Consider the following 23,878-nt stretch of genomic DNA (forward strand, 5'->3'; position numbering starts at 1 on the left):
GATTCTTCTGACCTGAGCTCCTCCAACAATGCAACATGTATAATAAAATACAAAATAAAAAGTAGTGCAAACAGTCTATATACATGTCAATGGAGTATGGGATATGTACAAGAACAGAATATTAAATATTAAATAAGACAACATTGCAATATATATACAGTTGTGTATTCGTATTACCTCCTTTGCTGTTCTGTATCTGAAGAGTGTCTTTGGGCCTCATGAGAACGCATGGTGCAGGATTCGAGGTCTACTTATGAGAGCGCAGCTGAAGAGCCAGCCCACAGAGATCTGGGGTAGACGTTGGCCTAAAACTTTCCAAACTGCACATTTCTCTTCACGTCTCTTCCGCTCTCTACGGGTTTTTGCAACCTTGCGCTCTTGTTTTCGTTGCAGGGAAGCACAGGAGACGCTGCTCTGCTTCACATTCAAGGTATGAACACGAAATAAAGTTTCATCGTGTAAAAAAGTAATTCAATTGTATTAATGTTCTGAAACAGCTATACAGTTATGTATCGATGCTGCTATGTTGTATTACCATGTCCTAAATACTTGGGTATTCTACTCTTACTCTTGCACCTTTCTTAAATGTTATGTATTTGTACTGCTGTGTTTGTAGTTTTCATTTTCTTAATGTTTTATGTGTACACTTGACATATTTCATGTTTTTACATTTTTTGTACATAATATCTTTTTTCAATTGCAACACAAAACAGCTCAGACATGACAGGTACGTAGATAACGATAAGAAATAAAAAACACTGCACAATGTAGGGATCCCCAACCTCTACCATTCTCAATAACAAAATTAAGTTAGATAGTAGTAATTATCAAAAATAAATAGACAGATGACAGGGTTACAGGAAAACATAAAAACAGTCAAATCCAAAGTGCATAGGAGCGCTAGGCTGAAGGACGAAAGCCTCGTAATATGGAAGATGACAGTGTTGGTCCAATATGGTCCAATATAGTCCAAGTGGGAGCCAAACTTTCTTGAAAGCATCCACTGAAGAGAGAAGCATACAAGAGATGTATTCCTTAGGAGTGCACTCCATTACAAGGTCATGCCACCATTTCTTTGTTGGAGCAACCTCCTTGATCCAAAACATCAAAACATTGTTTCTAGCTGCAAAAGTCAATAAATGAAATAGCCTCTTGTGTTTGATATGTGTAATGTGGAAGACCAAGTAGAAGGCACGTAGGGTTTTACTCTATTGGATCAATATTTCATGTTTTAAGTGTTCATTAATGTCCCCGCCAAATAAACAAATAATTACAAATATAAAAAGACGCCTTAATGTGGGCAAAACTCACCGTAATGATGGATTTTAATTGTATGTTTATTGACCATTTCATAGTTTGATAATGCCTTTCACGTGTATCTCTTGAATCGTGCATTTTTTTATTATTGTTAGAAATGATGAAGTGTATTAGACTAGATTAAAGAGAAAGAAAATGCGTGCACCTATGATGTAATCTAGTAGCGTGAATAACTAAGGAGAAATATATCGCTTTTTAGATGAGTTGTTATGCAGGTGTCTAAATTATTTAATGACTTATTATCTTGGCGGATTGTAATTGCTGCGGCTATCTAAAATAACTCAAATAAAATGATATAATTTGTGACTTTAAAATGAGAATTGATCTGAGAATGTTGAGTTTTTTTGTCTTGCTTTGCTGGATTTATAAAACCATGAAATATTAAAGCAGGGCTGTCAAACTCAAATCCACAGTGGGCCAAATTAAAAAAATGGGTACTAGTCGAGGGCCGGACTGGTTCAATGTTTATTGCAAAACTTATTGAAATGAATTTATTGCACATATTAAACCTGGAACTAACAAAGCTTAAATTATTGCCTAAAAAAACAACATTAAATAATCAGATGCATTCATTTCTTATGGCTCTATCTGCAGAGTCATTTCTTATGATTACATGTTCCCACAGGCCAACAACAGCTTCAACAAAACTATTTCCCTCAAAGAACAAACCAAACATGCCCTGTTGCCGTGAGAGACAAAGTGCAGAAGGAAACATCCATTGAACTCAGTGTGCTGCTCTGGGATGCTAGTTCAGACACTTGGCATCTCATCTCGGGGGCAAGGTCATCAATGTTTGGGGTCAGGCTCTGAGCGGAGGAGACCCTCAGGATGGAGTGAAGGTGTGCGTGCAATATACCGGCGGGCCAGATCTAATAGGAATTAAAAATTATCCAGCCGGCCGAAATCAAATCCACCACGGGCCTGATTTGGCCCCCGGGCCTCGAGTTTGACACATGAAACATTAAAGGATACAGAGTGAAACAAAAAATTAAAGATTTATCAGGAGTTCTGTTCTCAGATATATTTACAGCGAAGCACCTTTACATGCATTATTGAAAGCGTTAATTTAATGCAAACGAGCCTAACACATGCTGGAGTTTTCCCACTGACATTTGTTTCAGGTTTTTACTGTGCAAGAGAAAAGAAAGCGTTTTTAATTCAACAGAACGAGAGAGGAAGGAAGTCGAGAGCTCGCTCGGTGGTTAGGGATCTCGTGTTTTTCATCTCACACAGAAGCCGTGTGTGGTATCTCAAACCTGGAAATGTTCCACATCGTGAAGCACTGCATTAAATCTCTTCTCAAATACTTTTGTCTTGACTTTCATTTTCTTTTTTTGCAATTTTTACCCCTTAGGTTCAACACTCAGAATGAAGACGATCGTTTGCTTTGGGATCGGTGAGTGAAAATACGTCTACTACTAAAAATCTTTATAAATGATCCATTCAAATAAGGTAGTAAGTGAATATGTCATATCCTAAATACACCTAATTGTTGGGGACTTTTAAAGAAGTGTCTTTCTGAAATGTCTCTATTATTTTCCCTTTGTTAAATATCTCTGCTTATAATATATTTCAAACCAATGTTTCGACTCTTAAAAATAATGTTTTGGGACCATTTAGTCGTTTTTTTAAGGAGTATTTGGTTCGTGAGGTGTTTTTTAGTTTGTAATATAATATATGAACTCAATCTTATTCTAGAACATTTTGTAATATATATTGTAATGACTTTATGTTCAGTATCCGGGCCCCTGTTTCCGGGTTTGTGCCATCTTTGTGCCGTGTTTTCAAACCTTTTGGTGAAAGACTGAATTGAAGGCAACGTATATAAAATGTGCCTATTTATTTACAAGACACCTTTAATATATGTTTAAAAAATATGTTTCACTTCCTTAACCTGATAAATGATCCACCATGCAGTCTCCAAAGCAAGGCAAGGCCAGTTTATTTACAGCACCTTTCAACACAAGGCAATTCAAATGAAAGACATCAAGAGCATTAAGAAACATATTATGAAAAACACACATTTAAAAGCAAAGATAATAAAACATGAATACAAGTTACAGTGTTAAAAGCAGCGGCAAATAGAAAAGTCTTCAGCCTGGATTTAAAAGTAATCAGAGTCGCAGCGGACCTGCAGGTTTCTGGGAGTTTGGTCCAGATATTTGGAGCATCATAATAACTGAACGCTGCTTCTCCAAGTAGTAGATAATATAACAAACTACCCCCAGTTTTGTCTTATTGCACACATGTGGTGGTGTGTGAGTGTACATCAGCCTGAGTGTATGAGTGTACATCAGCCTGAGTGTGTGTGAGTGAACATCAGCCTGAGTGTGTGTGAGTGTACATCAGCCTGAGTGTGTGTGAGTGAACATCAGCCTGAGTGTGTGTGAGTGTACATCAGCCTGAGTGTGTGAGTGTACATCAGCCTGAGTGTGTGTGAGTGTACATCAGCCTGAGTGTGTGAGTGTACATCAGCCTGAGTGTGTGTGAGTGTACATCAGACTGAGTGTGTGTCGCTCTCTCTGCAGTCGTGTGTGTGTGTGTGTGTGTGTGTGTGTGTGTGTGTGTGTGTGTGTGTGTGTGTGTGTGTGTGTGTGTGTGTGTGTGTGTGTGTGTGTGTGTGTGTGTGTGTGTGTGTGTGTGTGTGTGTGTGTGTGTGTGTGTGTGTGTGTGTGTGTGTGTGTGTGTGTGTGTGTGTGTGTGTGTGTGTGTGTGTACCTCAGACTGAGTGTGTGTTCTCTCTGCAGCGCTGTGCTCGCTCTGCGCTGCAGGTGAAGTGCTGGTCAGGAAGCCGGGTGAGAGGGTCGTCCTGCAGTGCGGGATGCCCTCCTTCGAGTCGTACGTGGAGTGGCGTCACGGCGCGGACATGATCTTCAACAAACCTAAGAAGACACCGCAATTCAAGCGCAAAGGTACAAACACACCGACTGTTTTAAAACATCCAAACAGTTGGTTAGACTTTATCTTCAGCCGGTGGGGAAATGTAATGTAGTACATGTACTCAAGTAGTGTATTTAAGTACAATTATGATGTACTTTAATTAAGTATTTTTGATGTTCTGCTACTTTATAATTCATGTTGCATTTATTTGATTTATAAAAATAAAAGATACAATAAAACTTTCCGTAAATTCACAAGCTACCCATAGATAGTATTTAAAATGAGGTCTGCCTGAACCAGCAGTGACATTAAAGTGATGTGATTAATAATAATCCAAAACGTTTTGAAATAGATCATTCTGCACAGTGACACTTTTTGGTACTTTAAGTTTGATTCAATGATAATACTTTAGTACTTTTACTTCAGTAAGATTATCAATATAGCACTTAAGAATAATACTTTATTTGCCACTGCTTGCAGCACAAAATATGTTGTTTTTTAAATGTTGTTGTTGCTGATTTAATGTATTTCCTGGTCAGGCAACAGTGCTATAGCGTTGAGATCGAAGGATGACAGGGAAACGAACTTGCAGATCTCAGGTTTGAAGGAAGAAGACGCCGGAAAGTTCACGTGCACAGTAGACGGGAAAAGTCAAGAACACACGCTGCTCGTGGTCTCAGGTGAGCAGGAAGACACAATACTATTCGGCATTGCATATATGTAGGAGAGTTCGCCTCTCCAACCACACATTTAAATCCTATATGAAAGAATTTAATTTAATAAAAAGTTTAAATAAAAAAAAATGGTGTTAGAAGAGAGAAGTCAAAAATAAATAATGCACAATTTATTATTAAAGGGGCCATATCCTGCTGATGGTCAGGACAGGGTCATATCAGTATGTAGTGTCTCTACTTTAAAGAGTCCTCTCCTGCTGATTTTCAGGTGTATATCAGTATGTAGTGTCTCTACTTTAAAGAGTCCTCTCCTGCTGATGTTCAGGTGTATATCAGTATGTAGTGTCTCTACTTTAAAGAGTCCTCTCCTGCTGATGTTCAGGTGTATATCAGTATGTAGTGTCTCTACTTTAAAGAGTCCTCTCCTGCTGATGTTCAGGTGTATATCAGTATGTAGTGTCTCTACTTTAAAGAGTCCTCTCCTGCTGATGTTCAGGTGTATATCAGTATGTAGTGTCTCTACTTTAAAGAGTCCTCTCCTGCTGATGTTCAGGTGTATATCAGTATGTAGTGTCTCTACTTTAAAGAGTCCTCTCCTGCTGATGTTCAGGTGTATATCAGTATGTAGTGTCTCTACTTTAAAGAGTCCTCTCCTGCTGATGTTCAGGTGTATATCAGTATGTAGTGTCTCTACTTTAAAGAGTCCTCTCCTGCTGATGTTCAGGTGTATATCAGTATGTAGTGTCTCTACTTTAAAGAGTCCTCTCCTGCTGATGTTCAGGTGTATATCAGTATGTAGTGTCTCTACTTTAAAGAGTCCTATCCTGCTGATGTTCAGGTGTATATTAGTATGTAGTGTCTCTACTTTAAAGAGTCCTATCCTGCTGATGTTCAGGTGTTTATCAGTATGTAGTGTCTCTACTTTAAAGAGTCCTCTCCTGCTGATGTTCAGGTGTTTATCAGTATGTAGTGTCTCTACTTTAAATAGTCCTCTCCTGCTGATGTTCAGGTGTATATCAGTATGTAGTGTCTCTACCTTTAAAGAGTCCTCTCCTGCTGATGTTCAGGTGTATATCAGTATGTAGTGTCTCTACTGTCTCCATGCTTCAATGTTCAAAAGCTCTTTATTTTTCTCATACTGCCTGTGCTGCAGCACCTCTTTTCACCCTCTGTCTGAAACCAGAGATCAGTCTGCTCTGATTTGAGCCTTTCAGACCATTTACATGCACAAAAACCTAAAGAACACACTGAGGAAAGGGAGTGTAACGATGTCGCAGAAGTGCATACACATATGAACCTAAAATATGATATGTCCTCTTTAAAATGACCTCTGCCTTTACCCCTTTGAAAATTGAAGTGGGCACATTATTGCATTATTAATTAATATTCAATAACATAATAATCCGTAAAGAATAGACTGCTTTAACTTATCCTCCATAGGTCACACATGTTTTAACAGTACATGTTTGCTTCACTGTCATGTCATAAGGGTTGGGAAGCATGTGGGCTTTGGGTAATTGTATAAAAGGTGCTTGATAAATAAGGTTGGGTGAACTTTGGGATTTTGGCCTTTGCAGACCATTGACATGCACACAAACCTATAGAACACACTGGAGGAAAGGGAAGACCTCAAATAGCACAATGAGACAAATAAAGCACTTTTTGAATATTAAAATAGTGTCAAAGTCAACTTTAATGTCAATCTTTCAGTTTGTGTGTACAGACAGAGATCGAAATGACGTTTCCAACAATCCCGAATACAATATACAGATATGTATACAAATATGTATAAAATATGTATATCCTAACAGACACATTCACACATATGCACACATTAAAAATACAACAATCAATATACAAAATAACAGTCACTTCAATATCAAGTGGCACAGAATACAACTTTGAACCTTAAAAATTAGCATAATACGTCCACTTTAAAATTACCACTTTAAAATGTAAGTTATTTAAACATTATTGCATTAATAATGATAAGTTACACATTTTGATGTTGCTTTACTGATTTGATTTGATTTATTTCGAATGTGTAAAACAATAATACAAAAATGTAACATGAGAATTATAATACAATACAAAATTAAGCATTGTCAAATTCATATACAAAAATATTACTGATTGTAAATTATGTAAAAACAAATAATCTACTTAATTACACATCCGAGAAGGGGTGGGATGAAGTTTACACTTATTCAATACCACCCCTTCTCCCAAAAACAAAATTATTAACACATATATATATTTATTTTCACTGTCGTGTCATAAGGGTATGTGAAGCATGTGTGCCTGGTAATTGTATAAAAAGTGCTTGATAAATAAGGTTGAGTTAATGATGTCGTAATTCTCCCTGTATCTCTCCATCAGTCTCAGCCGACCCCCCGGTGAGCTGCAGGTGGGAGAAGAGGCTTCGCTGCAGTGTGGGGTCAGAGGTCACGACTCGGCGGCGCAGCAGTGGAAGAGTCCAAACGGACAAAAACACCCAGAAACCGTTCGTATTGAATCCGTTTCCCTCTCTGACGCTGGGACCTGGGAGTGTCTGTACTCTCATGAAGGGGTGGAGTACAAGGAGAGCCTTGTCATCAAAGTTAAAGGTGGGTCACTGACAGAGATGGGAAAAGTACACACATCCTTTACTCAAGTAGAAGTACAGATACTCGTGTTTAAAAATACTCTGGTGAACTAAACTTCTTTACTCAAGTGAAAGTAAAGAGGCTTTGAAGTGTACTTCAGTAAAAAGTACCCATAACTAGCAGCTGTTTTAAAGAGTACCTGACCTCCCTTTATATCAATAGAACAATAATGTCATTGTTAGCTAATGAATGTTTCCATGCTGAACAACGGCAACATGACAACGTTTCCATTGGTCCCTCTTCTTTAGAGAAGACCAGGAAGTGATGGATACACGGATCGTGTTCCAATCAATAGGCACGCAATGACTCTAAAGAATAATGATCACGCACCAAACACACATTCAGACTAAAGGAACCAGCTGTTTGGAAAATGAGAGAAGTAGAAAGTACAGGTATTTGTGTTCAACATGTAAGAAGTAGAAAGTACAGGTATTTGAGTTCAACATGTAAGAAGTAGAAAGTACAGGTATTTGAGTTCAACATGTGAGAAGTAGAAAGTACAGGTATTTGAGTTCAACATGTTAGAAGTAGAAAGTTCAGGTATTTGTGTTCAACATGTGAGAAGTAGAAAGTACAGGTATTTGAGTTCAACATGTAAGAAGTAGAAAGTACAGGTATTTGAGTTCAACATGTTAGAAGTAGAAAGTTCAGGTATTTGTGTTCAACATGTAAGAAGTAGAAAGTACAGGTATTTGAGTTCAACATGTTAGAAGTAGAAAGTTCAGGTATTTGAGTTCAACATGTGAGAAGTAGAAAGTACAGGTATTTGTGTTCAACATGTAAGAAGTAGAAAGTTCAGGTATTTGTGTTCAACATGTAAGAAGTAGAAAGTTCAGGTATTTGAGTTCAACATGAGAGAAGTAGAAAGTACAGGTATTTGTGTTCAACATGTCAAGAAGTAGAAAGTTCAGGTATTTGAGTTCAACATGTGAGAAGTAGAAAGTACAGGTATTTGAGTTCAACATGTAAGAAGTAGAAAGTACAGGTATTTGGGTTCAACATGTAAGAAGTAGAAAGTACAGGTATTTGTGTTCAACATGTTAGAAGTAGAAAGTACAGGTATTTGAGTTCAACATGTAAGAAGTAGAAAGTACAGGTATTTGAGTTCAACATGTAAGAAGTAGAAAGTACAGGTATTTGGTTCAACATGTAAGAAGTAGAAAGTACAGGTATTTGTGTTAGAAATGTAAGAAGTAGAAAGTACAGGTATTTGTGTTCAACATGTAAGAAGTAGAAAGTACAGGTATTTGTGTTCAACATGTAAGAAGTAGAAAGTACAGGTATTTGGGTTCAACATGTAAGAAGTAGAAAGTACAGGTATTTGAGTTCAACATGTAAGAAGTAGAAAGTACAGGTATTTGTGTTCAACATGTAAGAAGTAGAAAGTACAGGTATTTGTGTTAGAAATGTAAGAAGTAGAAAGTACAGGTATTTGTGTTCAACATGTAAGAAGTAGAAAGTACAGGTATTTGTGTTCAACATGTAAGAAGTAGAAAGTACAGGTATTTGGGTTAGAAATGTAAGAAGTAGAAAGTACAGGTATTTGTGTTCAACATGTAAGAAGTAGAAAGTTCAGGTATTTGTGTTCAACATGTAAGAAGTAGAAAGTTCAGGTATTTGTGTTCAACATGTAAGAAGTAGAAAGTACAGGTATTTGTGTTCAACATGTAAGAAGTAGAAAGTACAGGTATTTGTGTTCAACATGTAAGAAGTAGAAAGTTCAGGTATTTGAGTTCAACATGTAAGAAGTAGAAAGTACAGGTATTTGTGTTCAACATGTAAGTAGAAAGTACAGGTATTTGTGTTCAACATGTAAGAAGTAGAAAGTACAGGTATTTGGGTTCAACATGTAAGAAGTAGAAAGTACAGGTATTTTAGTTCAACATGTAAGAAGTAGAAAGTACAGGTATTTGTGTTCAACATGTAAGAAGTAGAAAGTACAGGTATTTGTGTTCAACATGTAAGAAGTAGAAAGTACAGGTATTTGAGTTCAACATGTAAGAAGTAGAAAGTACAGGTATTTGTGTTCAACATGTGAGAAGTAGAAAGTACAGGTATTTGTGTTAGAAAAGTAAGAAGTAAAAGTTAAAAGTCGTCAGAAAAAGAAACCAGAAACATGTACTTAAGAACAGTAACGAAGTATTTGTACTCCACTTCTTCCCACCTCTGGTCACTGGCTGTGTCACCTCTTTGTGGTTTTAACCAACCAAACACTGGGAGAAACGTGCTGTTTCTTTGCTTTCAGGGCCTGAAGCAGCTGCTCCTACCCAGAGACCTGAGTCCACTCCCATCCACGGTAAACTTTCTTGTCTTAAAGCACACACATTAACCAAAGTTGTTCTTCACGGCCTCGTTGACTGTGTTTGGAAGTCTCATTCAGTAATGTACACTGATTGGTTTTAGAGGACTAGTTAACCTGTTGAAAGTTAATGGTATTGATGGTTTAACTTCTTTGATATTGTTGTTTTACATTTAAGCTGAAAATACCTCGGAACATTTAGTTAACGCTCGGGTGAGTTACTTTTATTAGCTATATGTGTTGAAATTCTCTTCACATCCTGACAGCGTTAAATAAATCAAATAAACAGCAAACAATTCAATATATTTATCTGTTGCAGGATTCATTTAATTTAATTTGGCTTGAATGTTTTTACTTTGTGTCAGAGGTGTTGTCCACGAGATGCAAGCATTACAACTTTGGGTACCAACAACAGCCATTGTGTTGTTTACTTTCATAGTTATCATTTGAGGAAGTGTAATAGATTAAAGATAACTAGTTAGCCTGTTAAAAGTGAAATGCAGCTAGGGGGAGGGGCTTAGATTTAAGCCTGAAAGGTAGGGGCCGTCAGTGTGGCCGACTTGACTTTTTTGCAAGCTTTAGCAATTGTTGGAGCTCGTGCTGCTAGCTACTTGACTGGGGAAAGGCTTGAAACACTAGGCAGGGTTTAGAAATGTCCCAATCTACTGGACTCATCAGCTATTCCAGAGTACCAACCCGAGCTTAAACCAGCACTGATTTCTTTCTGTCAAACTTTAATATAACTTGAATTAATATGGGACCATCTGAATTCATGTTTTATTCTACACTATTCTAGTAACTGTAATATAAGGACATTTTCTTAGGAACCTCAAACTCTTACAATTCAAATTTGTTTTAATACTAGGAAACACTTTATATTAAGGTACACTTATTCACCATTAACTATTTGTAATTAACATATTAGAGACAAACTACTAGCTTATTTTTTATGAACAAGACTTCACTTTAAAATAGGGAACATATTCTCAGTTAGAAATACCACATTTATTGTTATTTTGACACGATTAACACTTGTAGTTTCATGTCTTGTTACATAAGAATAGACCATATTTGTTAAGTGTTATTATGAGAGAATGCCTTATTAGGCGCATATTGAGCTTATTAAGACCAAAACTCATGTACAACAACGTCCTTACTTACAATAAACAAGCACTTAAGGCAAGGCAAGTTTATTTATATAGCACTTTTCAACACAAGGCAGTTCATAGTGCTTTACAAAAAATGAAAGACATTAAGAAAATGGCATTTAAAATCAGTCATTAAAAAGAAAAGCTAATAAAATAAACATTAAAAGAAAAAATACATTGATAAAAGTTACAGTGCAGTCTAAGATGTAAATAGTTCAATTAAAAGCAGCGTCAAAAAGAAAAGTCTTCAGCCTGGATTTAAAAGTAGTCAGAGTTGCAGAGGGTTATTGAGGAAAAACTCTTAACTAATGGCCTCGTACTTGTAGAATATGGTCATGTAGAATAAGGCATTAATAAGTGTGTAATAGGGGAACACTTAAAACATCTCAAGCGAGTTTGTCGTGTGTGAGTGTGTGTTTATGTTTGTGTTGGAAGCGAGGCATGTGGGAGGGGGAGGGGGGAGGGGAGGCTTGGTCAGTGTTTGTTTGTTTTGAAATAATTAGAGGGGATGAAGTATTATATTTGGTACTATCTCATTTGGGTTAGGTTTTGTTGCCAGTTGATTTCTTGGTGTCATGAAGTCTTGAATGTAATGTCCTTTTACCCTCACTCATCCTGTTAAAAATACAATTATACAAAAGAAATAAGTGTTTTATAATGACTAATAAAGAGCCAATATACCGCTAATATGCAAGTAAATGAACAACTAGTTGATGGTGAATACGTGTACCTTAATATAAAGTGTTACTCATTTCTATTACCAGGGTCTGTTCCCCAATATCCACCCGGTGTTTCCCAGTCTCCCTCCGTCACCTCTCTCCTGCTGGGGCTCAGGTGGTGGGTGTGGGTCGCAGTGGGAGTGGGCTCCCTGGTTGTGTTTCTCCTGGTGGTCTTGGTCACTGTCTTGTGCAAGAGGATCAAAAGAAGGAAGGTGAGTGAACAGAATCATCCAGGGAATCCTCCGCAATAGAAACTGTGGTATTATTATTTTAGTCGTTTATTTGGTAGGGACATTGCACATTAATGAACACTTAAAACAATAAATGTGCCAAGCGTAAATATGCCGGATTTAGCTTTGAGCTACTTTCCACCCGCAGTCCCTCACATAAACATTTAAGAACACGACATTTACAAACATAGCAAATACAAATACATGAAATGCAAGAAAAGTGCAAAAGAGCAAGAGCAGAATACACAAGTATTTATGACATGGCCATAGAGTGACGCGTCCTAAAACCCGGAAGTAAGTTCCTTCCGGTTCCCTCGACAAAGACCCCAACGCTCTTTCTCCATAGGATTTTGGAAAATAGCTGGAAATAAGGTCTGTGGTTGAGACACATTTAAGAGACGGATCACGTTCAGTCGGATAATATCCACATGTCTACCCAGGGCCGTCCCTCCCTACAGGCCGATCATGCAGACTGTGTGGGGCCTCATCTTGCGGAGGGGGCCTCACCTTGCGGAGGGGGCCTCACCTTGCGGAGGGGGCCTCATCTTGCGGAGGGGGCCTCATCTTGCGGAGGGGGCCTCATCTTGCGGAGGGGGCCTCACCTTGCGGAAGGGGCCTCACCTTGCGGAGGGGGCCTCACCTTGCGGAGGGGGCCTCACCTTGCGGAGGGGGCCTCACCTTGCGGAGAGGCCCTCATCTTGCGGAGGGGGCCTCACCTTGCGGAGGGGGCCTAACCTTGCGGAATGGGCCTCACCTTGCGGAATGGGCCTCACCTTGCGGAGGGGGCCTCACCTTGCGGAGGGGGCCTCACCTTGCGGAAGGGGCCTCACCTTGCGGAGGGGGCCTCACCTTGCGGAGGGGGCCTCACCTTGCGGAGGGGGCCTCACCTTGCGGAGGGGCCCTCATCTTGCGGAGGGGGCCTCACCTTGCGGAGGGGGCCTAACCTTGCGGAATGGGCCTCACCTTGCGGAGGGAGCCTCACCTTGCGGAGGGGCCTCATCTTGCGGAGGGGGCCTCACCTTGCGGAGGGGCCTCATCTTGCGGAGGGGGCCTCATCTTGCGGAGGGGGCCTCACCTTGCGGAATGGGCCTCACCTTGCGGAGGGGGCCTCACCTTGCGGAGGGGCCCTCATCTTGCGGAGGGGGCCTCACCTTGCGGAGGGGCCTCACCTTGCGGAGGGGGCCTGACCTTGCGGAGGGGCCCTCACCTTGCGGAGGGGCCCTCACCTTGCGGAGGGGGCCTCACCTTGCGGAGGGGCCCTCACCTTGCGGAGGGGGCCTCACCTTGCGTAGGGGCCCTCACCTTGCGGAGGGGGCCTCATCTTGCGGAGGGGGCCTCACCTTGCGGAGGGGGCCTCACCTTGCGGAGGGGGCCTCACCTTGCGGAGGGGGCCTCATCTTGCGGAGGGGCCCTCACCTTGCGGAGGGGGCCTCACCTTGCGGAGGGGCCCTCACCTTGCGGAGGGGGCCTCACCTTGCGGAGGGGGCCTCACCTTGCGGAGGGGGCCTCATCTGAGCCGAAAATGCGGCCCACCTACTAGTGTGGCGCGGCACGGTTTTGTCGCTGCGATGCTCCACTAGCACCCCCCCCCCCCCCGACGCGGGCCTCATTATATATCGTGGGGCCTCATGTTGGCCAACCCTAACCCCTAACCGGCGCTGTGTCTGCCCAACTTTTATCATTTTCTAATAATAAATCTAGTCGCCAGAAGCAAAATGCTAACGTTATGCTATAAACGAACTACAGCCGAGTACAGCAGCACGACTTCAACGTCACGCCAATTTAAGATCCATATTCAAACATACAGATTCTAAATGGTACGAGTTGAAGTGTTTGTTTTAACAGTTTGCAGGAGGCAGGGACTTGCTTTCAAGACGAACAGGGCAAACAAACTTAGGAGTGTTTACGTGTTCGCCGTAATGACGAAAAACGGACTTCTGTAGTCCTCAGCCATATGTTAACAACCATCGTTTTTCAGACACGTAAACTCTTCAGAAATCACCAGCGGGGTCACTGCTGATGTATTTAATGTCGTAGAACAAAACGTGATCCGTCTCTTCGATGTGTTTCAACCACAGACATTATTTCCAGCTACTTTCCTAAACTATGGAGAAATTGCGTTGCTTTTTTGTCGAGGGAACCGGAAGTGGTAAAATGCTAACTCACTTCGCGTCACTCACCACTCGATACAATATAGCAGCATCGATACCTAAAGTGCAAGAGGAGATGCCCCCGTGTCAAAGTGCATTTAGCGGTGATCGCCCGTCTGTTTGTTTCTCAACCATTCTTTGGGTTGACCTTTGAAGCTATGGAGAGAGGGACAATCCGTGTCTCCGCTGGGAGGCTGTTCCACGATGAGCTGCCTTTAACGGAGAGGACATTTTGTCAGAAAGTGGTCCGTCTGCGGTGGACCTCACAGTCTTTTTAAAGGTGTTTCAAGTGTAACCTTTAAGAAATACACTCCTGAATTCGTGATTAAATTGTGTTTTGAGGTTTAGGATAAAGTGTTTCTTAATACTGATAGATAAGTAACCTGGGGTTACAGGTCACCCTCTCCCTGAAACCCCCCTTACTGTATGTCTTTGTGTCTTACAGCCTGGTCCAGAGGGGGTTTTATGACATGCATCTGGTCTATAGTCACTCTCTTAAAACAACCACTCATGTTTACAAGCATTACAGGTCTTTAAGAGCACTTTATTTTAAGGTACACATATTCACCAGTTGTTAATTAACATGCATATTAGCAGTTTATTAGTCATTATAAAACACGTATTAATGCCTTATTCTACATGACCATATTCTACAAGTACGAGGCCATTAGTTGAGTTTTTCCTCAATAACCCTCTATTAAGTGCTTATTTATTGTAAGTAAGGACGTTGTTGTACATGCGTTTGGGGCTTAATAAGCTCAATATGGGCCTAGTAAGGCACTCTCTCATAACACCTAACAAATATGGTCTATTCTTATGTAACAAGACATGAAACTACAAGTGTTAATTGTGTCAAAATAACTCAAAATGTGGTATTTCTATCTCAGAATATCTTCCCTATTTTAAAGTGAAGTCATGTTCAAAACCAATAAGCTAGTAGTTTGACTCTAATATGTTAACTAGTTGATGGTGAATATGTGTTCCTTAATCTAAAGTGTTGTACAAATATTGTGCATTTATTGCCTTCCTCGTCGCTCTCTAGACACAATAAGTCTTCACGTGCGTCTTTGTAGATTGAAATCATTCGGTGGGATGAAGGCGGATGCATTACAGAGACAAACAACATCAATTAAAATGTGATTTTCCTTTTTTTCCCCCGCTGCAGAAAAGATATCTAAAGATGAAAATGGGCCGCCTGCCACTGCAGCCCAAGCAGTACTGCCAGTGTGAGCGGTACATGTTCCTAACTTCTATCTAGTCAAAAACACATTACTTTATCGCCCCCCCCCCCTCTCTCCAGTAATCTGTTCTCTCTGCAGATTCTTTCTAATAGACTCTATTCACTTTACATTAATGACTGTTTGACCTTCCTTTTCTCTGTGCCTTTCTCACCAGTATTGTGTCGTAATTAGTGTGCAAACTTCTCCTCTTTCCTCTCTTTATCGCAGACTAGCAGCTGCAGAAAAACCGCGGCAAGGACGTCGGAGAGAGAAGCCGAAAGCCCCCCCTCCCGCAGCTAATATAGAGACATGAAAGACAGATTGGCGAGGAAGAAGTGAGAGCGTCAAAGTGTGAATACGGCATGAATGTAAATGGGCTTTTGAATGCTCGAGATGAAAATAAAAATGTAATGATATGGCCACTCACTTTGAGCCTTCTTCACCAAATATAACCAGTGAAGTGAATGCAAATGGACTCCTCCACCGCAGGGGGAACAGCTGCTTGTTTTGGACTCTGAAACAGCACATTCACGTGTTGAATAATGTCCTTGAATGCAGCATTGTCAACTTATAAAGCGCTTTTTATTGTAAAAGTCATGCAGCTTTCTTGTGTTTCTGTGTATTTGATCAATCCTGTTTGTCTTTGCTTCTGTAGTTTGTAAATAAAAAGATTAGATGTCAAGGTGCAAGGCTTTTATTGTCATGTGTGCATAGCTACAGTGTAGTTGTGACAATGACATTTTAGGTCACAGGCTCCTCCAACAGTGCAACACAATACAACCGATAATAGTGCAAGTAAATACAATGAAATATAATATAATAGAAATTGTGCAGTATAGTCTATATACAAGTAATTGGAATATTGATATTTCAGTCAGACAACTCACGTGTTTCTTAACATGTTTATTAGAAGCAGCATATAGTTTGAGTTTGGCGTCGAGTCTCGGGCCTCATCACTCCACAGATTTACAAAGAACATTGAGTGATGATTAGATAACTAACCCCCGAGCCTACAGGTGGAAGCTGGGGTGGAGGGGGGGCAGGCGAGCGGCAGCAACATGAGACACAGCAGCAGGAACATGAACGTATAGCAATAGCAAGTGAACACAGTGGCAGCATAGCGAGGCAGAGGCAGGAAGACCTGGCAGCTTAAATAGAGCGGCATGTTTAGGAGAATGTGTTTGGTTCCGGAGCGTCCACACTACAGCTTCAAAAAAAGCTTGGAGCTGGGCGTGTCTGGAGCTTGGGGATTTTATTCAAGCAACACGACCAACAACCAATCACATGAATCTCCCGCCCCCGACATACAAAGCAAAAAACCCGGGGATTTTATGGGAGCAATATATATATAAACTCCCCAAACAGGCGAAAACCTACCAGTTTCCCCCACTGTCTCTGCCACCTCCCTCCATGCCTGGTTCCTCCGGTTTGTATCCCGGTAGGTGAAGAGGGTCTGCTCATACAAAACCGGGTGATTTGCTACAGCGATAATTAGTTTCTCCTCCAACTTTTTTTGAAATATAGAAATGAACGGCGGGATATCTCTCCCAGCTTAGACGCGGTTTGATTGGCTACGGCTTGAGCTGTCAGATTTTCCGAAATGGGATTTGATTGGCTGCCGTCACGTGTTAATGTATCATGGTGCTCAAATTGACTGCCTGAACTAGCTCGCAGGCTTAGCCCCATTTATAAGTGGCAAACAGATGAATGTTATGGATGTTCTTTCAAAAGTGCAGGTGTTTAACAATCTTAATTCAAGTGTAGGACGATTTCGATTATCAGTGAGATAAAATCACAAAGCGGTGAATGTGCATTTTGTCCCGTGAATCCCATTTAAAAACAATGTGAGTAATGCAGACTGCCAGTAACAACACAACCTACTGTAAAAGGATTTAAAGTCAAACAAATGTCAGGGTTATACCGTCTTCAACATAACATCAAACATTATCTTAACTTATTTAATCTCTTTTAATATGCTTTACAGTATGTTTGCATTGAAGCTCTGAATTCCCCACAACTGGTGCAGTAAATGCAGCTGTCGACACTAAGTAGTGTAACTCAGCAAACACCTGTCTCACCACCAACGACATACATACTGTAGGCTACATGTATACATTGGTATATAATCAGGAGTGAAAACAATAGATTGTTAGGGAACTCTGCATTTTGTAACACAAACCTACATTTTCCTTTCTCCATCTACATCAATAGTTTAGGTGAAAATGTGGATGAAGCTACTTTACATTTTTATACGGATGATACTGTGATGTACTGTGCAGGTCCCTCCATTCAGGAGGCTGGTGTTGAATTACAGGCTGTTTTTAACACGATTCAGACTCAGCTCTCTGAATTAAAGCTTCTTTTAAATGTGGATAAAACCAAGGTAATGCTCTTTTCAAAAGCTAAAAAGACACCAGAGCCTGTTTTAGATATTGTAACAACGCAAGGAATACATCTTGAAGTGGTTACCTGTTACAAATACCTTGGTATCTGGCTTGATGATTGTCTCACTTTTAAACTTCATGTCAATAACCTGCTAAAAAAACTGAGGGTTAGGCTAGGGTTCTTCTACAGGAATAAGTCCTGTTTCTCGTTGAGGCCAGGAAAAGGCTCTGTGACCTTTGACCTGTGCTGGACTATGGGGATCTGGTCTATATGAATGCACCTGCCCATTGCCTGAGCAAGTTAGATGCTGCGTATCACAGTGCTCTGAGATTTGTGACAAACTGTAAAGCATTAACCCTTCACTGTACCCTGTATGCAAGGGCTGCTTTGCTTTCACTAACTGTACGGAGGCTCAGTCACTGGTACTTTTTTATATACAAAGCCATGCTAGGGAAACTTCCATCTTATATCTGCTCCCTGATCTCTCGGAGAATTGTAAGTGGCTACTGCCTGAGATCGAATGCTGTGGTTTTATTAAATGTACCAACTGCTAGGACTGTGTTAGGGAAGACAGCTTTTAGATGCGCAGCTCCTCTGTCTTGGAATAGTCTGCAAATTAAATGGAAACTGAACAATCTGGTGCCACTAAATGTTTTTAAAGCTCGGTTGGATGCTACTCAATCGGAAGCTGTTGGTACCTGTTTATGTGGATAGTTATGTAAATGATGCTGTATGATATCCTTTTGTTGTTCTGTTGATGCTTTTATGTTTCATGTGGAACTACTTGAGCAGGTCTCCCTTGGAAAAGAGATCAATGATCTCAATGGGATACACCTGGGTAAATAAAGGTTTGAAATGAAATGAAACATAATAAACATTGTATATATTTGTCTTCATAGTGTGTGCAACAAAGTAAGGAGTCATTGTGTTTACTGTAGATTGTGTGTGTGTGTGTGTGTGTGTGTGTGTGTGTGTGTGTGTGTGTGTGTGTGTGTGTGTGTGTGTGTGTGTGTGTGTGTGTGTGTGTGTGTGTGTGTGTGTGTGTGTGTGTGTGTGTGTGAGAGTGAGTGAGTGAGTGAGTGAGTGAGTGAGTGAGTGAGTGAGTGAGTGAGAGAGAGAGATAGAGAGAGTAAACTAATCTTGTAATGTAAATGTAATCCATTTTGTACATTACAGAAAAGGATGGGATCATAGTGGTGTCTGACTTCCTGTGTGTGTGCGTGTGTGTGTGCGTGCGTGTGTGTGTGTGCATGTGCGTGTGTGTGTGTGTGTGTGTGTATGCGTGTGTGTGTGTGTGTGTGTGTGTGTGAGAGACGGGGAGAGAAAAAGCCACCTGCAGTGAGTACAAAATGTCAGAGCTGAACTCATCGCTGCAGTGAGAACATCACATGTGAGTACTCCAGACTAACAGCTACTAAACCACTATAATCTCTAACTTGTTAAAAAGCTGAATTGAGGGACATTTTTTAAAAGAAGGGAGACGCATTAATCAGGATATGAAAATGTCTGTCTGTCTTCGAGGGTCATAATAATTTCTACGAATACTGATAAAAGCTTTTAGACAGCGGAGGAATATCAAAATGAGGAAAGAGCACTCAAACCTGGACTGTTTTGGGCTTTCATTTGAAAACTCGTCGTCTCATTATCCACACACTGCTTGTTTTGTCTTGGCCTTGGTTTGCTTTCATCTGTCTTGTTTGTATTTTCGCCTCAAATAATGCCAAATAATGCCAAAAATACGACGAGCCAGAATATCTCCCATGCTCTGGAAGAAAGCCTGGGGATTGTTTGTTTGATAGAAACACAGATGGGATGGACTTCGTCGAACAATGCAGGATGAGAAGTCGTCTCAATGTATCAGCGTTGATGTACGGACTTCACCTTTATGGAGGCTTTACTGTATTCTTTGTGTTTTGCAACCACCCTGAGAAGGGTTTCAAAATCTGAAATCATTCCTGCCAAAAATAGAAGTCTCTGTGACTCAGTCTTTTGAAGTATGAAGATGTTAACTTGTGCAATACCTGCAGCAACTTGTTGTCATTTGGCAACAATGGGCTGCGAGATAAGCAAGTGGAACACAAACGTATTCTAATGGAAGAAGTTTCTGGAAATATGATAAGTATTAAACCAAAGATTGTGAAACTTCTGGTTCCTGTTGGCTGTCAGGGTCTGTTGTCGCTAAGCGGTGCAGATTAGTGGCCTGCTATTACAAATCTGTCATTTAAAGAATACGGAAATATTATATTATCATCATTAGGGTCATTATATTTGTTGTAATTTATGTATTCTGATCATGAAAAACATTCAGACGTCCTGAAAGAGAAAACCAGACGATAGCTTGTTTAGTTTATTTTAGTTGAGGCCTTAATAGTGTCTTTTTAATATGTCTATTAATGAAAGTTTACTTTACCATGACGCGCATGTCGCCGTCCACATACCTAATGTGGTATACAGTAAAGCGTATATGAACATAAATTAACTCCAATCAATCAATCAAATTGTCAAAAAACGAATCAGCCGTGGCAGCTTAGCGCAGGAGTTACATAGTATTACAAAAACAAAATGTCTGTTTTTATTAAGTCTAATGAAACATTTAGAGTCCATGTTTGGTTGGTGTTTTGCTTAATTGTGTCATGTCAAGTTTGTCAACTAATCGTGATTAAAAGTAATTTGTTAATTAGCAATATGGGATTTTAAGAAACAACTTTGCGCACTGATAATGTTATTCAGTCCCAACTGTTTCGAGCGACCTGAAAGCCTAAGAACAGTTGGTGCAAACAGTCTGGATATTATTAACATGTGAGCCTAAATAAGGAAATGTTAAACATTAAAATACAGAGCCGTTCATTATTCCTCAACAAAATGTCTGGTTACATGATTGAGGTAAATATTAAACGGTTACACGTCGACGCGCGGTTCAAGACACACGGTCAGTTGAACTTGTGTTCGCTCCCGTTTTGCACATTTTAACGCTATGTTCCTAAAGATTGGACCTTAACCATGTGCGTTTAACTTCTATTCCTACGCTGACATGTTTCTTGTAAATCAACCGTGAAGTCTTAGTAGAAGGAAAGACATATTTTAGTTGTGTTTCTCTTTGTTCCTGCACATTTGATTGGAATTGTAAAATGAAAATGAGCTTTAATTCGTGTTCAAATTAACTATTTCCTGACACTTATAGTTGTGGTATTGGCCAACGATTAAAGTCTGTGACCTACAAATACTAGCAGACACTTCTTCCCTTCAGTCCTGCACTGAAGCCATCGGTATAATCGGACTCGGCCTGTCGATAACTATTACCACGTCTGGTCATAAAACATAAACACGTTGTATTACAGACGTTGAAATGTAGCAGGCACAGTTTGCCTGACAACGTCTCGAACACTGAGGAGGCCTCATATCTGGGTTGTATTCGAACCCCGTGAGCTGGAGCCGTAATGACCGACTTCTCCTTATAGACTAAGAAATAAGAAGTCCCGTACTGTACTTCTCTCTCTGTCAACACTCATAGTTAATGACTCAATGGGTGTCTTCTGCCTCTTCTGGAGGCGACTACCAAGCCGTGTTTCCCTCACTCTGTTATACATATATATAGATAGATCCTCTGTCTCTGGGGGAGTTTTCTTATGAGGCAACAGGATTCCCTTTCATGGCTATTACTCAGTTTTCAATCTTTCAAAGTGAAACTGAAATATCTGAATATATCAGTGAGTGTCCCCCCCTGTATTCAGAGGTGGGAGAAGTACTCAGATCGTGTACTGGAGTAAAAGTAGAAGTACTCAGATCTTGTACTGGAGTAAAAGTAGAAGTACTCAGATCTTGTACTGGAGTAAAAGTAGAAGTACTCAGATATTGTACTTAAGTAAAAGTAGAAGTACTCAGATCTTGTACTGGAGTAAAAGTAGAAGTAGTTGTACCACAGTTGTACCACAGTTGGGCGGTGGTGGTGAAGTCGATAGGGACTTGGCTTGGAAACTGGAAGGTCACCAGTTCAAGTCCCGGCAAGACCAAGTGCTACCGAGGTGTCCCTGAGCAAGGCACCGTTCCCCACACTGCTCCCCGGGCGCCGTTCAAAATGGCAGCCCACTGCTCCTAACACTAGGATGGGTCAAATGCAGAGAAATAATTTCCCCACGGGGATTAATAAAAGTCCATCTTAAGTACTCAGATCTTGTACTGGAGTAAAAGTAGAAGTACTCAGATCTTGTACTTGAGTAAAAGTAGAAGTACCAGAGTGTAGGAATACTCAGTGACAAGTCCTGCAATCAAAATGTTACTCAAGTAAAAGTACAAAAGTATCAGCTTCAAGATATACTTAAAGTACTTCCCACCGCTGCTTGTATTTCACCGATCCAGCACCTGAGTAAATAATGACGTACAGTAAATAAAGTTTGCTTAAAGTGAATATTAACACAAGTTTAACAAAGCAAACACCTGATTTTAATGCATTTGCTGCCAAAGAGCAACTTTAATGTTAACCTGCTAAAGAACACGTTCCCATGAGTAAAGAACCTTGAGCCATGAAATGTCACATAATGGTTAGGGTTAGCAGTCGTTTTGTTGTATGGGCAAATATCCCTTACTATAGTGTATGAACTTGGTTATACTGAAAATAAATGACGAAGGCAAAACACACAAATATACAAACACGGAAATGTCCCATGTGGGTCTGAGAAGCTGCCAGAAAAGTATACCAACATTTTCCAGGCTACATAAAACCTTCATTTCATAATTCTTTAATTTCTATTTCTGACACGCACTCACGCGAACTAAACATAGTGACTCCTGGAGCTTTTGAATCCTAAATCGACAGCACGTGTTTTCCTTCTACTCACCCAAAGAGCACTAGTGGAGTTTAATTTAATTCATGCTCAGAATGTTTGTTGGTCTCCATTTTGCGGATGAAATAAAACATAATTACTATTCTTTTTAAAAGTGCCTGCAAATTGTTGTAACGGCAACATGTTGTAGACGGTTGAAGTGAAATATTCCTGCCAATGTTTTAATTGTACTGCGATTTGTTTCTCACACGTGCACGCATACTGTGCGTCTAATGCTGGCTCACAATGAATCATTTAATTTTCTAATCAACGTCAGACTCCTGTATTTATGTAATGCAGCAGTTTTTAAGCAGCAGATGTGAAATTCATTTGCAAACAAACGTTGAGGCTGCTGAGAGACAGATTACCCTTGGAGATTTGATACTTTTTGTAGTATAAGTAAGTGTATTCGCTTATACATACATTACATAGCAATTTGCGGTGAAGTGTCTTGCTGAGGGACACAAGGACATGCTGACTGCAGTGGGGTTTGAACCCCCCTGATCCGAACACCAACGCACAATCCACTGCGCCACATGCCTCCCTATTACTGTAACCAAATCCATTGAGAGAGTATTTTTTGCCTTTTTTTGATTGAAGACAATTTAGATGTGCAAGCATTGGTCGAAGAAGTATTCAGATCCTTTAGTAAAAGTACTAATACTACGCTTTGAAGATACTTAAGTACGAGTAAAAGCCATGCAGATGTTATCAGCTAAATGAACTTGAAGTCAGCCTGTTGGTGTTTTATGATGTCTGATTTATTTGGACTATTTTTGATTGATTGTGTTGCATTTTTCCGCCGATCCCAGAGGCATCGTTTATTATTTTAAGAAGTGAATAATTTTCCAGAAAGACGCTCTTCATCCTCTGGTTTATCTCAAACATTCAGAATCTTGTTTGTTTTACGGAAAAATAATTACCTCAAAACAAGCTCTAAGATATTTGCCTCTGAGATGAAGAAACGTGGGAGAAATACAAAAAAAACATCCCAAAAGTACGTCAAATGTGTTCTTAAATACTGAGTAATTATTCTTGATTACACACCACCACTGTCATGAAATGCCATCTTAACTATAAGCGCCCAAGATATTGCAATATTATGTCAAAACGTGTTCATTTCAGAGGTTTTATTTAACCTTTAGTCCCGTTGACATTAAACATCTCCGGCCAAGCAGCAGTCAGACAAACAAGGATGTGTGTCACAATCAGAAACACTATCATAAGAAGCATCTACAGACGGAGCTGCTGCTTCTCTGTCCTTATTTACTTCTACTTTTGTAATGATCAACTGCACTGACAAACACATGTACAATAACTTATTTATTTGTTTTACTGCCTTGACCGTATTGTTCTTGTTTTTGTATTTGTATAGTAGTGTTGTATTGCTT

At 40.1% G+C, this 23,878-nt stretch overlaps 2 protein-coding genes across 2 annotated transcripts in view; both read left to right on the forward strand.

Moving 5' to 3' along the window:
* Positions 1-305: 305 nt before the first annotated feature.
* On the forward strand, positions 306-15,704 carry LOC117461241 (T-cell surface glycoprotein CD4-like). Its single transcript, XM_034103037.2, is given in 10 exon segments — positions 306-430; positions 2,672-2,713; positions 4,065-4,229; positions 4,737-4,877; positions 7,251-7,262; positions 7,265-7,477; positions 9,762-9,812; positions 11,728-11,894; positions 15,228-15,295; positions 15,511-15,704. Coding segments are annotated over 9 exon segments (930 nt in total). The 5' UTR covers positions 306-430; positions 2,672-2,685; the 3' UTR covers positions 15,596-15,704.
* A 3,282-nt stretch (positions 15,705-18,986) lies between these two features.
* Positions 18,987-23,878, forward strand: part of cd4-1 (CD4-1 molecule) — a 28,638-nt gene continuing 23,746 nt past the window's right edge. Inside the window, exon 1 of the mRNA XM_034103023.2 lies at positions 18,987-19,057. The gene's annotated coding sequence lies outside the window, so the exon portion shown is untranslated. The remainder of the gene's footprint in view (positions 19,058-23,878) is intronic.

Source organism: Pseudochaenichthys georgianus, chromosome 16 (genome assembly GCF_902827115.2).
Source record: "Pseudochaenichthys georgianus chromosome 16, fPseGeo1.2, whole genome shotgun sequence".
NCBI lineage: Eukaryota > Metazoa > Chordata > Actinopteri > Perciformes > Channichthyidae > Pseudochaenichthys > Pseudochaenichthys georgianus.